General features: G+C 38.7%; 1 protein-coding gene across 1 annotated transcript in view; it reads left to right on the top strand.

The window, feature by feature from the left end:
* Positions 1-18,529, top strand: part of KCNH8 (potassium voltage-gated channel subfamily H member 8) — a 446,029-nt gene that overhangs the window by 275,168 nt on the left and 152,332 nt on the right. Inside the window, exon 6 of the mRNA XM_043875194.1 lies at positions 17,429-17,586. Coding sequence (XP_043731129.1) covers positions 17,429-17,586 — 158 coding nt within the window. The remainder of the gene's footprint in view (positions 1-17,428; positions 17,587-18,529) is intronic.

Below are 18,529 nucleotides of genomic sequence, written 5' to 3'. Positions count from 1 at the left end.
AACAGTAGGTTTAAGAAAAGCATTTTTATGTTTGTTGCTTTACTTTATGTTTGTAACAAGCCCTTAGAAGAGTTTTCCAATCACCTGTAGCCTCTTGTTTGTCAAATGGTGCTGGTTGGTCTTTTTCTGACTAGATCCCTTTCTAGACTCTCTGGATGTCTCCTGAGAGCTTAATTGTCTGAGATGGTTGTTGTAGTAAAAGAACTTTAATGTGTATGGGGCACATTTATGCTGAAGAAGTATTTATTTTTTATCTGAAATTCAAAGTTAACTGGCTGTCCCCCATTTAATTTGCTGAACCTGGTAAGTGGACACAAGGGTGACCTCAATGGATCATATTAATGCCCTGGACTTAGCAAGGCCCCCCAGGAGGTTGAATGCTCAGGCACAGCTGCAGGGAAGGGTTTGGTGGAAATGATGCTGACCAGTTTTTGATTAGACATTGAGAAAGAAATACTGCTGCTTAGGAGTACTGCCATCCTTAGGAGAGACTGGAGAACTGGGTGAGTCTTTGCCTATAATTATAAAAGTCACATTTTGATTTGATTGCTAAGAACAGCCACCAGGGCACTGCTTCTTGAGGCTGGGAAATGTTAAATTGCTAAGTTAATGGAAGGAGAGAATTGTGGGCTTTGCTTTGTGCATTAGTTAAATTTAACAGGATATTATGGCGAGAGCTGCAACACTACTGCAGTGGCTTGTGAGCTGTAGGAATTTATTCTCTCTCACCTAACGTTCTGCTGAGAATATTGAAGACAGGAGTTGGGACTAGTGGTTCACTCACGTAGTCATTTAAGGGCTAAGACTAACAGTGTCTCTACCATCCTTAGTAGATGGCTTCTAGGGTCACTTCATTCCTTATTCCAGCCAGAAGAACAGAAATGCAAAGAGCATGAACAAGTTAACATGCACAATTTTATGGACAAAGCGTTAATAGCGACACATAACACTCCTGTTTGCAACAGGTTAGCTCTGTGACCACACTAGTTGCAAAGGAGGCTGGGAATGTAATCCATCTATGGTTCTATTAATATTACTGTGGAAAGGGGAATATGAATTTAGGTGAACCAATGTAATTTACATTATATCCTCGAGTTGCTTTACAGGGCTTTTAGGTTGAGGGAAAGAGACAGAAAAAAAGCAAGGTACTATTTTAAATACTAGAGGGAATAACATACTTTAAGGGTGTCTTGTTCCTCTGGGTATAATTCTGACTCTCTGTGAGTGATCTTTACTCACTGAATTCAGATCCTAATATCAACATGATATACAAATTTTCTACCTGAAAAATTAATAAATATGCTATTTCTCCAGTCATTTATAAAAAACTTTGCTGTCACATGTTTTAAATGCATTTCAAATCTTGTGTATTACAAGACACCAGGCCAGTTCTTCCCAAGTGGTGAGGTCTGTTGATAAGCAAAGGTAATGCTCATTAGATAATAATTGCTCATTTAAAGTGCCACATAAAAGAAAAGTAGGAGGAAGAATTTTGAACATTTATGGAGGGTGACATTTGATCAGGTCAATCCCTATCTTGGACATCTTTTATTAGGTTATTACAAATGAATTCTTATCATCAAGAGATGTATTTTCATGACAGATTGAAAATCTGAACTTGCCAAAAGCATGAACAGGCTGATAACAACTGAAATATACAGAATGCATGACCAATACCAATCCGGTACCAAGCTGAAGGTCAGTTCTGTTTGAATCTCCCTAATAGCAAAAGATGCAGTCCTGCTTCCATTTAAATTTATGTTCAGAATAGCATGAGTACTGATGGACATTCAAATGCTAACTAAGTACAAAGCATTAGCTTGAGTGATGGAAATCATCAAAACCACTCAAAACCTAGTAACATACTATTGACAGCCAGATACTGCATTTGCATTACTCAGTTGTTTGATGCCTCAAAAAAACAATATTTTTTTTACAGTTTGTGGCAGTGTTCAGTCCTGAGTAACCTGAATTTTGTAGCACCTTCTTACTCTAGCCCCAATAAAGACATGGTTTTGTTGATATTTCTAGAAAAATAGCAATAAACCTATCTCAGTGTAATAAAAGAATAATTTGAGGACAAGACCTTTCCTGAGTATATGAACAGATTATTTTTAAAAAATAGATGTGTTTTGTAAAATTGTATTCATTTTTGCACCAACAAACACTGCCCTATAAGTAGAAAACAAGTAGAAATAAGTAATTTAGGTAGAAAATATAGTAAGTAGAAAAACCTAGAGTTCATGAGTTTTGAGAGTTGTTTTATTCTCTGTGGAATATCACTGAGAAACTTTACAGACGATGTTTTCATTATATAAACAGATATAGGAGCAATTTCTTCCCTTCCCTCCAGATATACCATATAATAAGTTTAAAGGGTAAACTTTGTAAGAACATAAAAAAAGCTTTCAGTGTGAAATACAAACAAATAAAATAACTGGGGAATTCATTTCTTTTAAGGCTCCAGCTCTAATGGGTGGACCCTTTGACACTGTGTATTTCCAAATCATAGTGAAGCCCCTGGGGAACATCTTCTATCCTGACTCAGACTGTAAGCCATGTGCATCATGGAATGAACTGCCACTGGAAGTCCTCCTGCTGCACTCCAGCAAAGCTCCCTCTAGTTGAGCACCAGTGTGATTAATATTTAGAGTTTTAGTTCTGCTTGCTTTGTGATTTCCTGTCTTCCCTTTGGTGATCCAGCTGCCATGATGAATTCTTGGCTCCTAAAAGGCCTGGTGACCCGATTAGAAAAACTGACTCATTAGAAAAGACCCTGATGCTGGGAAAGATTTGAAGGCAGGAGGAGAAGGGTACGACAGAGGATGAGATGGTTGGATGGCATCATTGATTCAATGGACATGAGTTTGAGCAAGCTCCAGGAGTTGGTGATGGACATGGAGGCCTGTAGGGCTGCAGTCCATGGGGGTCACAAAGAGTCGGACATGACTGAGCGACTGAACTGAATTGAACGGAAAGGCCTGGTGATAGTGACTTGATTTATTACGTTAAAAGCCAATAATTAGAGAGGCAAGTGTCAGTAGAAAGCAAACATGCTTTAATCAGAATAGCCACGGATGACCGTAGTGGTCCAGTGGTTGAGTCCGTCTTGCAAGGCAGGGAACACCAGTTCGGTCCCTCGTTCAGGAAGACCCCACTCGCCTTGGAGCATCTAAGCCCGTGTGCCAGAACTCCTGAGCCTGTGCCTGCAACTGCTGAGGCCCATGTGCCCTAGTGCCTCTGCGCTGCAATAGGAAGCCTCTGCACTGCACCTAGATAATAGACCCCGGTCGCTGCAACTAGAGAGAGCCTTGCGCAGCAACAAAGACCCTGTGCAGCCAAAAATAGCCAAATAAATATAATTAGTTTTTAAAAAAAGAATAGTCAGCCATCTGAGGAGAAGGTGGACTCATGTCTTGAGACCAACTCTGAAAATTCTGCTCCGCCAAGACAGGTCTTAAATGGAAAAGGGGGGTGGATCTCAGTGAATCGTGGAGGCAGGAAGTTGGGCTCCGCATCCTTCTCCATTGCATGTCGAGTGGACGTCTCTCCCTTCAGATGTTGTCTTGCCTTCATGATCTGCCTGCAGGATCGCTAAGGGGGCTGTTGGGGGTAGAGAGCTAACTATTCTGTAACTACTTCATTCTTCACTCTTCTTTTTATCTAGGAAAAGAATCAGCAGGCTAGGCAAGGCACGGGGTACACTCAGAAAGGCGTTAAGTCAGGAGCTAGGTTAAGTTGCCTGGTGATCTCATTCCTAAAACTAGGTCCTTTTAAAGTTAGAGGGAAAGAGAAAAGGACAAACGGGAAAGGGGAAAGGAGCGGCTTTCAATTGGGCTAGATTCTCAAACAGCCCTGAGGGAGATTTAGTAAAACAGACACCATTTTGCTTTCCAACTTTCCCTTTAATTCCAGCGACCTGGAATATAACACAACCAGAGCACAGAATTACTCTGTTACCCAGCTTTGACATTTTTTTCCTGGGCCTACTCATACATTACTGAAATCAGATGGGTGTGGCTTGAGAATATTGATTTTTGTGTGTGTGATTTTACTCTTCACAGTGACTAAAAATAAGCTGAATTATGGAAACCACGAGTGGAAAAGCAATTCTAGCATAGCGCAAATGTAACTTCTATTAATGGCATTCATAAAAATAACTATGAAATCATAATGTGCTTAAGTGAGGGTCTATATTTCTCATCATCATTCATGGTTCCATTATTTCAAGTACTTCAAATTCACGATCTTAAATTCAAATATTTCAAATAAAAAACCATCTAGTTTTTCCAAATGTAACTTCAGATTAGTTAGTGACTAATCAACTTATGCTTTAAAAGTCAAAAATATTACTCATATTTTGAATGCTATTGAGAGTCCTAAAATATAGCTTGAACATATCTATTTCTGACTCTGCTGATTCTAACAGATAGGTGGTTCATTGGAACAAAATAGAGAGGCCAGAAACAAATTTACGTATATATGATCTCCTGATTTATGACCAAAATGTCACTGAAATGCTTTGGAGAAATAATAATGTTTTCTAAAATGGCGTTGGGTCAGTTGGTTATCTACTGGGAAAATGTAAATCTTGATTCCTGCATCACACCATACACAAAGTCAGTTGCAAATGGATCATTGATGAAATGTGCAAGTTAAAAAATAAAACTTCTAGAAGACATCATTGTAGAATATCTTAATTACCTTGACATAGGCATAAATTGCTTAGACACAATGCATAATCAGAATATATGATAACAGTTCCTACAAATCAGTAGAAAGAATGAAGCAAACTTCAAAATACAAAATTCCTATACTGACATTTCATGAAGGAGAATACCCAGATGTGTAATAAATTGTGCTCAATATCATTAGGAAAATGAAGATAATTTCATCACCACTAGAATGCATTAAATGAAAGACAAATTACCAAGGTTGCAAGAAGATGTGGAGCAACATAAAATTTCATACACCGTTTGTAGAAATGTAAGTTAGTACAGTCTCTTTGTTAAACTCTTTGCCAGCATAAACTAAACTATTTGATTACTTTATGATTCAGCAATTTGATTCATAGAATCAACAGACACACCTATTGCTGTGCAAGGAAAGATATAAATACTGTGTGTACATATATAGATACATTACATACATACATATTAGTTATGTGTTTATAAGAGCATTAACTGTAAGAGTCCAAATTAGAAACAACCCAAATCGAATTTTCAGCACCAGCAAAACTAAGAAACAAATTTCTGTACAGTTACGCAATGACAGTCTATTTAGCAAAGAAGACGTGAACAGGGTACCGTGGTACCAAATTGATGAAAATCACATAAGCAATGTCTCGTGAAAGAGTTTATACACAAGAGTACATTCCACCTGATTCCTATTATGCAGAGTTCCCAACTAATTAAGCAAAACTAATCTATGATAATTGGGACAATAGTGACTTTGGGTGCTTAATGACTGGATGGGATCATGAATGCTTCTGGGTTTCTGGTCCTAGTTATATCTCTATCCACAATGATGACAAGGATGGTCGACTTTAGGGAAATTCATAAAGTCATCCATTTAAGACCAGTGTACTTTCCAGTATATATGTAATTCTCAAAATAAGACACTTTTAAAATATGTTGAACAATTTTACATATGGCAACCTAGTCAAAATGCTATATCTTTTTATATCTCTAAAAATTACATAAATTTCAAAAATTTGTTTTTGAATATCACCAAAAGACTCCCCTCCCTAGACTGGAAAGAGAGGAAGGATTCTCATAAAAAGTGTTTTGAGGGTAGCATACAGATGGACTCTAAGCATAAATTCCAGTTCTATCACTTTCTGGTCGAGTAACCTTCAGTTCAGTTCAGTTCAGTCACTCAGTCGTGTCAGACTCTTTGTGACCCCATGAACCGCAGCACACCAGGCCTCCCTGTCCATCACCAACTCCTGGAGTCCACCCAAACCCATGTCCATCGAGTCAGTGATGCCACCCAACCATTTCATCCTCTGTCTTCCCCTTCTTCTCCTGCCTTCAATCTTTCCCAGCATCAGGGTCTTTTCCAATGAGTCAGCTCTTCGCATCAGGTGGCCAAAGTATTGGAGCTTCAGCTTCAACATCAGTCCCTCCAATGAACACCCAGGACTGATCTCCCTTAAGATGGATGGGTTGGATCTCCTTGCATTCCAAGAGACTCTGAAGAGTCTTCTCCAATGCCACAGTTCAAAAGCATCAGTTCTTCGGTGCTCAGCCTTCTTTATAGTCCAACTCTCTCATCCATACCTGGCCACTAGAAAAACCACAGCCTTGACCAGACGGAGCTTTATTGGCAAAGTAATGTCTGCGTCTAATAGAATGGCAGTGATGAGTGACCTTGGGCAAGTTAATCCCTAGTCTGTAACCTGTCACTGGACTTCCCAGGTGGCGCTGGTGGTAAAGACCCCGCCTGCCAATGCAGAAGACAAAAGAGATGCGGGTTCCATCCCTGGGTCAGGAAGACCCCCTGGAGAAGGGCATGGCAACCCAACTCTAGTATTCTTGCCTGGAGAACCCCATAGACAGAGAAGCCAGGAGACAGTGAAGGATAGGGAAGCCCGGTGGGCTGCAGGTCATGGGGTCTCAAAGAGTCAGACACAACTTAACAACTGAATAACAACAATGAACAGCCTATCACTAAACATACAATCCACTTCATAGTGACCATCTGAGGATCAAAATAGTTAATGCATGTATAGCGCTTCAGCCTTATTACATAGCAAGAATTTAATAAATTACCTGTGGCCTATTGTTATTTTGTTATTATTTTTTTGTCATTTTAATGCCATTGTATTATGTGTATCAGATCTATAAAGTAACAATAAAAATAACAGTATGAATATGTTAGGCAACCTTAGATAAGTCACTCATGGTCCTTATTACTTGATTTTGAAACTTATAGAATGGCAGTATCACTACAAGCAGTAATAGCCACAAACACAACTAATACCTGCACAGTGATCTACAACTTGGGACCTTGATTCCAAATTCTTACTGTGAGCCACTCTTCTCTATATATAGCCTTTTAGGAACATCTGTCGGGATGGGCCAGGGTTTGCTGTGGTAACAAGCAACATCAAACTCTCAGTGGGATGTGGCACAAAGATTTGTGAGCCCTGCGGTCGCTCTGAATCCCAGGCTTACAGAGGCTCCATCTTATCACACAATCGTCAGGGCAGGGAGAAGAAAATGTGAGGAATTGCCTACTGGCTCTCAAAATATTGCCTGGATGTGTTTCAGGCTATTCCTGCCCTCACAGTTTTAGCCATAGTGCGTCATAGAGACATGCTTAATCCCTTCAGGTGGTGGGAACTGTAATCATTCCAGGAGGTGGGGAGCCAGAAAGATTCAGTGAATACCACTAAAGACTATCACGAATACTAAGGGTATTCTTTTCCTCAGATATGAAAATGAACCTGAAAGTCCTCAGTAAAATGTAAAATGTTGCATAACTGGAAACTCTTACTATTTAATCCAAAATTTCTCTCTCCAATGAGGCGATACATGTTGAATTTCACACTGGGGCAAGCATTAATTGTATTAACACTTTTTTTGTTATCTATATTAGTCTTCATTAACTCTAAGTTTTGTTACTTGGATAACCAATATTTACATCTTATGAAATTAGTATGTTTTAACTATTTTTTTTAATTTCATGACTGGATATTATAGATGTTATAGTCCTTATGTTTTCTATTGGAGTTAAATTTGGAAATTTTGCCATTTGAAAGCTGTAACTATAAACAGGATAAGTATACTGAAAGACTTTCTATAATTAAGCAGTGTATGTGTGAATCATGGTTTTTCAGCAGGTTTATGTTGAAATCATTAAGCTATTTTTTACTAAAAATGATTAGTAATTCCAAAGTTCAATATCTAATTTAGAGTTACATGGCATATGAAAAAATGAATATCTTACAGGGAGCCAAAATTGGTAGTTTTTACACATACTAATGTGCATATTATGTGAAAGTGTTTTGAGATAGTAACCTTATACAATAAGATGAAAGCAATGTACAAATTCAGTATAATACAATAATTAGTTATAGATAATAAGTGGCAGTTTTCATAGAGGTCTGCAGAGAACATGACTTAGTCTCTAAGTCATGTCCAACTCTTTGTGACCCCATGGGCTGTAGCCAGTCAGGGTCTTCTGTCCATGGGATTTCCCAGGGAGGAATACTGGAGTGGGTTGCCATTTCTTTCTCAAGGGGATCTTTCTGACTCAGGGATCAAACCTGCCTCTCTTGCATTGGCAGGCAGATTCTTTACCACTGAGCCACCCCAGAAGCCCCCAGTAAAGAATAGAAACAGTTAATTGGGAGCAATCTGTACAAAACCCCCAACATTTGGGGGTTTAAGTAGGCAAAAGTTTGCCCCAGCCAATAGTAATGTAAGAGGTTTTTTTTTGTTTGTTTTTTAAAGATCCCCCAACAATTTACTAAGGCTGTATTACTAAAAGAAAAAATTGTAAATGCATTACCACACAATAGACAAGATCTTTTAAATGTGAAGGCATGAAGTGTCGATGAGACTGTGAAGTAATGAGAACTCTGCAAACACTGCTGGCGGGAGTGTTTGCTGCTGCCTTCCCCCCGGGACAGGCTACATCTGGGGATCAACTTCTGTCTTTCCTGATTGAGAAGGGAGCAGGAATACTATTGAAAATGTATGTCCTACTTTTAAGCAAATAGGAGGGCAGGGAGCTTTTTGGCTTCTGCTTCTTCTCAATTGCCTTCAGCTCAAAATAATTCTTATGCCAAAGTGGCATATTTGAGGATGGCATATTCTGCTACACTTTCAAGACTTTACTTCAAAAACAACAGTAGTCAGCTACATGAGTGTTTGTTTTTCTTTTCTTCATTGTGTTAAAGACTTTGAAATTTCTTTTTAAAATAAAAATCAAAGGGGCAGCTCACTACGTAAAGTGAATAAAAATTCAGTCTGGAAAAAGGAAAGAGAAAGAAAGAAAGGAGGGAAGGCAACAGCCCTAACTGGGTTTTCATGAGACTTTGCTGTGAAAACCAAAAAACTAGAGAAAAATATAGGACTGGGAAGAGGAAATTGTATCAATAAGAGACAATTGACAAGTGAATCAAAACTGAAAAAGACACATGTACCCCATTGGTCATTGCAGCACTATTTACAGTAGCTAGAACACGGAAGCAAACTAGATGTCCATCAACAGGTGAATGGATAAAGAAGCTGTGGTGTGTATATACACAATGGAATAATACTCAGCCATAAAAAGGGACAAATTTGAGTCAGTCCTAATGAAGTGGATGAACCTAGAACCTATTATACAGAGTGAAGTAAGTCAGAAAGAGAAAGATAAATATCATATTCTAACACATATATATGGAATCTAGAAAAATGGTACTGAAGCATTTATTTATAGGGCAGCAATGGAGAAACAGACATGGAGAATAGACTTATGGACATGGGGAGAGGGGAGGAGAGGGTGAGATGTATGGAGTAACATGGAAGCTTACATTACCACATGTGAAATAGACAGCCAACGGGAATTTGCTGTAGGTCTCAGGAAACTCAAACAGGGGCTCTGTATCCACCTAGAGGTGTGGGGTGGGGAGGGAGATGGGAAGGAGGTTCATAAGGGAGGGGATGTATGTATATCTGTGGCTGATTCATGTTGAGATTTGACAGGAAACAGCAAAATTCTGTAAAGCAGTTATCCTTGAATTAAAAAATTTAATAAATTTTAAAAAGAGAGAGACAATTGAAAGAAAAAGAGCAGCCTAGGGCACAGAAAGAACCTGATGACTGACGTTGAATATTTATAAGAAGAGAGGACAACATATTCTGTGCCTCGTGAAGGATGCATCAAGCTAAGACAGCTCTCTCAAAAGGCAGAAGGCTCAACATTGCTGGAAGCATAAGTGCCTGGTTGATTGCATCTTTACGAAGCATGTTGTGGATAGGGTTATTCCATTCAAACAGAGATTAGGTTAGAAGGTCTTCCCTTCTGGGTGAGTCCATCTGATATGGATGGTGAGGGTCAAAAATGATGTAAATGTCCACCATGACCCTGGTACAAAACAGAAGCCAAGGACAGCATCAACCACTCCTGACCCACCTGGTCGCCTTCTTTCAGCCCTACCTTCTGCAGGTAACTGTTCTTAAATGTTGCTTCTCACTGCATCTACTACCCTTTCCTTTTGTTTAAGGTAAGCAAGAGGGACAAAGGCTAACAAGATGAGCAAGGGTCCAATTGTATGAGAATCTCATCCACTAATCCTGGTGATCAGTTACAGCTGTTTCTAGAATTACAAGTCCCCCAAGCCTCTTCACTAATCGGCTTGCAGTTATTCATTTTCCCACACCTTCTAGCCCAAATTTGCTGTGGCATCCTGCCGTGTTCAAAGGAGTGTCTCACAAGCAATGAAAAAAGACAGGGTATCTTTAGAATATTAGCCGGCAGCTGGTTTAGTTTAATCTCTCCCCACCCACGCTGTACTACATTGATTAATTTGTAAAGAAATGGCTAAATGAAGATATTAATTATTTGTATTTGATGCATATGCCCTCACGAACACCATTATATTTTAATTCACTTTTTAACGAGTAAGCCGATATTATTTTTTAATTATTTCCCATCTGGCATGCATGCTAATAAAGAAAAGAAATCTACTAATTTGTGCCATATCAAACTTAACCTTTTTTTGGGTACTTTCTAATTACATAGTTCTGGAGGAAATCAAACTGGAAAAGCTAGGTTTAATCTTCTTGCCTTTTAGTTCTCAAACACAACCATTTAGTGAGAGAGAGATGAAACACTTGTTTTTGGAGTGTTAACAATATGAGGACAGTTATCTCTCTAGTATTTGTCTTTATTTTCAATCAGACTTATGTAAAACCTGAATACTGCAAGGTAAACTGGTTATCCTGCAAAATAATTCAGGGCCATCCAAATCCTCAGAGAATTTAATTATATTCTGTCTCATTTTGATGGGGTGGATTATGATCAATTTTTTTTGAAATTCTGTAAACCACATGCATGTATGGTAACTGCCTATTTACTTATTTACTTTTCATGATACCAGCATGTGGGTCCCAAGAGATTATACATATACACATACAAGTGGCATTAACACTTCTAGGTGCTAAATCTGCATGAGTCAATTTGTTTCAATTTTGGGAATAATTTTCTTGATTCATATTGTGCATATTATGTGTACCTATGGACAATTGTGCATGTTGTTAATAAGTGAAATTAGCAAGAAAAATTAAATATAAAGACTTGGATATTAATGAATTTTCACATATTTTTCAACATACAGTTGAAAGTTTTCAACAAAAATTTTATTTCAATATAATGAAAAACCTTATACATAGGCTTTCTTAGATGTCTCGGAGTGAAACCCTTACTGCCATTTAGGTAGGTTGTGGGTTGTCTGGAGGAGACCACGTTCTCACAGCAGCATTTGAATGAGTCCCTGATTTAATTCACTGAAGATGTGAAGCTTTGTGGGAGGTGAGACGCCTCAGGCGACAGCGCAGCTGGTCCGTCTCCACTCTGCACCTGTGGTCCTTGGTTCTTACACCAGGGACACCAGATCTGGAAGGCTTGTTTCTGCCTCACTCCCCATCTCTCGCATCCATTCAAGGGAATGTTCACATTGCCGCCACAGCCTCATCAGTGGGGAGAATACAGTGTTTTCTCCATTCTCCCTGGACAAGTGCTTCCTCCCTGTGTTTCTAGAATCAAAGACAGTCCATTCCCCTGCATTCAATTCTGGGACCTGGTTCAGTATCCTTCCACCGGGGTGCTGCCAGCACTGACTTGAATCTAAGGCTACAGTTGGAAACACGCTCCCCTGCACTGAACGGTTGTTATTGTCTCTAAAGTTTGTTTGAAACTGCTGTTGCTGCTCAGTCCCTCAGTCGTGTCTGACTCTTTGTGACTGCCCTGACTGCAGTATACCAGGCCTCCCTGTCCTGCACCATCTTCTGGAGCTTGTTCAAACTCATGTCCGTCGAGTCAGTGATGCCATCCAACCATCTTGTCCTCTGTCATCCCCTTCGCCTCCTGCCTTCAGTCTTTCCCAGCATCAGGGTCCTTTCTGATGAGTTGGCTCTTCACATCAACTGGCCAAGTATTGGAGCTTCAGCCCCAGCATTTGAAAGTGCAGTGAATCTTTAAGATAATGGAAAGAAAATAGAATTGCCTGTCAAGTGATGTCCTGTTTCTCTCTTGCTTACTATCCTCATGACTTTAAACAATTTCCTTAAGTCTCCCAAGTCATTGGTAAAATGTCAGTGATAGTCCACCTGAGAAGGTTGGCATGGGAACCACACAAACTAATAAACATGAAAATATGTCTTGCAGATCACAGTACAACAGAACTATGTCTATTCTTATGTGTATGACAAAAGTAGGTTTAAAAAATCATCAGCTATCTAGAAATAATTCTGCAATAACCTAAATGGGAAAATAATTTTTAAAAAGAATAAATACATGTATATGTATAATCAACTCACTTTTCTATACACCTGAAACTAACACAACAGGGTAAATCAACTATACTCTAATATAAAATAAATTTTTAAAAAATAAAAATAATACATTGTGAATCAACTATGCATCAATAAAATTTTTAAAAAGCATTTAAAAATAAAGAATAAATAAAAATAATACTCATCACTCACTCAAGAAACCTGCGATCTTTGTATAACACCATAGTCCTAGAAAAAATGTAATATATATCTAGGTTTTTCCCTGAAAATAAGCCTAGTAGTATTCAAGTACTTCAAATACATATTTGCATCCTTTTGCTATTAACACTCTTTTTATGTAAAAGTCTTATCATTATTTCTTTTTAAACTTAAAATAAGAGTATCTTCTTTTCATCCAACTAAATTGAACCGAGTAGCGGATTATCTTTTAAAAAGATTCCTAAATGCATATTCTGTAATGACTCATCCAAGAAAATACCTTTTCTATTTAGAGGTCTGCACTTCTATTTTATTCTTTAGTCAACCACGTAATTAACCATACAGCTTTAAAAACGTTTGCTGTATCAATCAACCAAAGGCCACTCGGTCATTTCTTCATTCCTCCCTTTAGGAGAGTGCTTCAGGTATGTGGATGGTGGCAGGGGCTTTCTGTAAAATTTGTGATAGGACCTGGTGCTCCATTAGTAAATACACAAGACATCTTTTCCCTTCAGTTTGATAATGAAGTTATTGACTCAGCTTAGCCTGTGTTCTGGAAACTGAACCTCACTGAAGGGCTTGGTAAACAACTCACTGGATTTCTCCCTCATAAGATGGCAATCTAAATGCCTAGCCTGAGCTTCCTTATAAAAACCGTGAAGCTGAAATCTCTGCTTTATTTCAACAGCTGGTGTTCTACACTGGTAAATTGCTCTGCTAACGCACAAATCCAGGAGTTTAGAAAGTTAGAAAGAAAGAATGAGGAGTTCACCTGCTGCTCCAGCAGTTCACGCCTTCCCCTGAGGTCCCAGCCCTTCCCAGTGGCGTGTCTCGGGGCATCGGTACTTCCTGTGAAGGCATTTTCACTCCTGTGAAAACCGCCTTGGGACTGTACTTATCCTTCGTGAGCGGCTCATCAACTAGCTTCATCCGTTCATTCTCTAACGTAATTCTCAGTGTTCACAGGGGAAGTATTTTTAATAGTTTTATTCCTTGACAAAAATACGACTTCTTCATAAGTTAGATCATTCACGAGTCTAGAACAATTGATATTTTTCTTTTTGAGTCACCTAGAACCTCCTTCCAGAGCTGAGATATGACTGGTCTCTGTTAAGACATAAACCCAAAGCGCACAATTATAACTCAAGAGACTTGGACTGGGACTTGCTCTTTCCGTAACCAGCTGTGAGGTTTAATTTGTGCTTCAGTTGCATTGTCTGTGTGATCCTGGAGAGATCACTTGACTTCTTTTCAGCCTCAGTTTTCTCATCTGTGAAAGTTGTTAACAAAAGCACTTACCAGTTAGCATTGTTATAAGAAGTCAATGATGTGATGGTTCTGAAGGTCCTGGAGCAGCACTGGGCTCATGTTAAGAACATATGTGTTACCTGTAATAATGTAATACTAATCTGCTTTGTCATAATTCCTATGTTATCTCATCTCATAGGTTACAATGAAAACCAGATGGCTTAGTAAATTCTGTACTAGTTTGTATTGCTACATAGTTACCACAAACATACCATCTTAACACAATGCCCATCCATTATCTCATAGCTTCTATAGGTCCAGTTCTAGCTTAGCTGAAGTCTCTGCTCAGGGCCTCACTAGGTTGAAACCGAGGTGTCACCTTTTCTTCTTTCCTGGATCTCAGGATTCTCTTCCAGTCCCATGTGGCTGTTGAATGCATGCCATTTCTTCATGGCTGTGGAACGAAACTCTCTGTTCCTTGGTGGATATCTAGAAGGGATCTCTTCCAGCCATTGTACGCTGCCCGCCATTTCCAGCCTTGCAGTCAGTCCCTGTGACAGTCGCTTTCTTCCAGGCCAGGAAGAGCATGCCTCACTGCTTTCTAATTCCTTAACACCAGAGGAAGAAAACTCTGCTTTAAAGGGCTCACTGCATTAGGTTAGGCCTCACAGATCACCTCCCTTAGCCCTATAAGGTAGTGTGATCATGTCTTGATATCTGGTCATGCTCACAGGATCCACCCTGACTTAGGGAAGAGATGGGAGGTGGTGGTGGATGGATGGGAGAGGGGGAGGGAAACAGAATTCTGCCTTCAAATGTGACAAGAAGTGAAAAGTAAAAGTGATATACAAATATGAAGTGCACATTATTGTAATTTCATTATTGTTATCATTAGGATCATGATAGCAACGAGTTTTTAACCTCATACAACACTATTCCACTTATTTTCAATGGCTTAAATTAGCTATAAAGAGTATTGTAATTTCAAAAATTTGGAAATTATGTCATTCCTAACTCCTTAAATTTGTATTCTTTTTAGGGCGTTTACTTCCCACATTCTACCCTTTGATCTTTGTTCCTAAATCATGACACTCCCCATGAACAAAGTCCCTCAGAGAAATGCACTTCAGTTGGAGTCACCAGTTCATAAAGAGCTCAGTCCTCATCGCATTTACAGGGACACACCAATCCTGAAACTCCCCATAGGTCAGTTGTACTTAACCAGCAACCTCAGTGTCCATTGACAGATGAATGGATAAAGAAGATGAGGTCCATAGATACAGTGGGATACTACTCAGTCATAGAAAGGAATGGAATAATGCACCATGGATGGGCCTAGAGAGCGTCATACTGAGCGAGCTAAGTCAGACAGAGAATGCAAGTATCATGTGTTATCACCTAAATGTGAATCTAAGATCTGATACAAATGAACTTACTCACAAAACAAACAGGCTCACAGACTTGAAGAAGAACAAAAACTTAGGGTTACCAGAGGGGAAAGTGGTGGGGGATAAAGCAGGAGTTTGGGACTGACGTATACATACGTCATACATATATAAGATGGGCTTCTCAGGTGCCGCTAGTGGTAAATAACCCACCTGCCATGCAGGTGATGTAAGAGATGTGGGTTTGATCCCTGGGTCAGGAAGATCCCCTGGAGGAGGGCATGGCAACCCACTCCAGTACTCTTGCCTGGAGAATCCCAAGGACAGAGGAGTCTGATGGGCCACTGTCCATAGGGTCACAAGGAGTTGGACTTGACTGAAGCAACTTAGCACGCATGACATATATGAAATAGGTAACCAGTGAGTGTTCTCCATGTCTGCATCTCCCCTGCTGCTCTGCAAATAGGTTAATCAGTACCATCTTTCTAGATCCCGTACACATGTGTGAATATGCAATATTTGTTTTTCTCTGACTTACTTCACGCTGTATAATAGGCTCTAGGTTCATCCACCTTATTAATACTGACATACTTGTGGACGCATTGCAGGAAGGGGAGGAAAGGATGAATGGAAAGAGGAACATGGAGACACATACATCACCATATGTAAAATAGATAGCCAGTGGGAATTGGCTGTCTGACTCAGGGGGCTCAACCCACTGCTCTGTGACAACCCAGAAGGGTGGGATGGGAGGACTGCGAGGTGGAAGGGAGGTTCAGAAGGGAGGGGACGTATGTCTGCCCATGGCTGATTCATGATGATGCATGGCGGAAACTAACACAGTATTGTAAAGCAACTATCCTCCATTTAAAAATAAGTAAATTTAAATTTTTAAAAATGGATAATCAACAAGGACTTACTGTATAGCACAGGAAACTCTACTCACTTTTTGTAATAACCTGTATGGGGAAATAATCTGAAAAAGAAAGGATATGTATATATGTGTGACTGATTCAGTTTGCTGTACGCCTGAAGTTAACACATTTTAAATTAACTATACTCCAGTGTAAAGTAAAAATTAAATTGAGAAATAAGGCAAATTAAGGAAAAACTGAACTTTCCCAATGCTTTAGTAATATTTAATCCAGGAACTATGTGACAGACTCAGAGAAGTTTATTCACAGGCAGCCTGATTGAGTTCTAGATGATCCACATGGTTATGGGCTTGTCCTTTGACCAACACTCACAAGGGTATCATATATTATAAAAGTTTGATAAATAGTCAAATACAAGTATAAAATAAATACAAATATAAAATAAAAATAAAATTTCAATATATTAAAAGGATGATATAAGGAAAGATTGAAAAATGATTGCCTCTTCCCTTTAAATGGAATAGGGAATTTAACCTAGAAATGCAAACAAGAAATTTCTGATATTTTGTGAATACAAATACCTTCAGGGAAGGGATGAATTTCATATCCATACAGAGGTTACTAAAGCTTTTGTATGCAAAATAGTGTACTATTGGAAAAAAAATTTTAAAGAATACAGACTACAAGTATACCTGTGTTCAAAATTGTCTCTGCTGCTGTTGCCAAGATGATCACGGATGAGTTACTTTTCCTACTGAGGCGTGGTTTCTGCCTCTTTAATACGGTCGTCTACTGGAAGGTGTTCTAGGGAGGAAGGGAACCTATACCAAGTTCTTAGGACAGTGTCTATTCGTAGTGAGAATTTATCTAGTATTCGTTGCCTACTGTTCTTTTTATTATTTAATTATTTTGAATTTTAACATGTGGCCCAAAGTCTGGAATGCATGAAGTGCTCAAAAAATACTTTCTTCACCCTTCTCCAATACTTGTTTTGTGAGTTGAACTGGATCTGTCAAAAAGAGTATTTTGGATGTTGTCGATCTGAAGTAAGCTAAGAGGTGGCTGTTTGTCTAACTTAACACAACTGTCTTCCTCCCTTCCTTCTTCCTGCCCACTGGCTGTCTTCCTTCCGTCTTCTCTTCTTTCCTGTCTTTCCTTCACCTCCCTCTCTTTCTCCTAACTTCACTTTCTCTATTCTTTTTTTCTCAATCAGATATTATTTTAAATTTTCGAACAACCTATGTCAGCAAGTCTGGCCAAGTCATCTTTGAAGCAAGATCAATCTGCATCCACTACGTCACCACCTGGTTCATCATCGATTTAATCGCTGCCCTGCCGTTTGACCTCCTGTATGCTTTCAATGTCACAGTGGTGAGTCCTTGTGAAAATGCTGGATTGAGCAAAACTCTAAATAATAAAATGACCAGCAGAAATCAAGCATTCTCTTGAATTTTTATTGATACCTGTTAACTTCTCTTTATTCATCTAGAGCATTTATTTTTATGATTTCTTACAGGAAAGAAAGTATGCCCACTTGTAATCATAGCTATTTTTACTATCTAATAATTGACACTCTTAAAAGCATTAAGTGCTCCCTTATAAACAGACTTTCGAAAAGGTATAATAGCATTTTTGGACCAGTCATGCAATTTGCTGCTAGAGTAACCAATTTTAGCAGGCAAAAATTTACCAAGCATTTGTTCAAATTAAACGTTGACAAACCTTCCCGAAAGAAATTATAGTCTCTATAAAGAATTTAAAAACATAGCTTTCAATATTAAACAAAGTGATCAATATTTCAAGTACGGTCATTACTTACTTCAGAATGAAGATTGAACTGTACTCCTGACTATTTAGTACAAATCTGTGCATTTGTTAATTGCCTGCATAGTAGTATTTTTCTTTTCTTTTTCTTTCCACATATTTTTTTTTTTTAAGTTGGGAAGTGGAGAGTGTCAACGTCACTAAGAGGTTTATAACTCAACTGAAAGGAAAGCTCTGGGGAAAATCTAGTATATAATATCAATCAGTGTTAAACTGAATTGCTATCTGAACTTTTTAAAGTGCTTTTCAAGACCGAATTTGACTAGATAAGTATACTGTAATGAAAGTATAATGACTTGAAACAAGGCTTCTGCAAGACTGCCAAAAAATATCCCGAAAAAATATATAATGCATAAAATGATAAGAAAATTTTTCCAAATTATCCTGGAGAATTGTTAAATAAATGGTGTCTCATAGACTCTGCTGGAAATCAACTTGCTGCTCTGCTTCTAAATACTAATAATAATTTTTATATTCCATTTTTCTTTGG

Source organism: Cervus elaphus, chromosome 19 (assembly GCF_910594005.1).
Source record: "Cervus elaphus chromosome 19, mCerEla1.1, whole genome shotgun sequence".
Lineage (NCBI taxonomy): Eukaryota > Metazoa > Chordata > Mammalia > Artiodactyla > Cervidae > Cervus > Cervus elaphus.
Note: the sequence above shows the minus strand (reverse complement) of the source record. Positions and strands in the feature narration are given on the sequence as shown.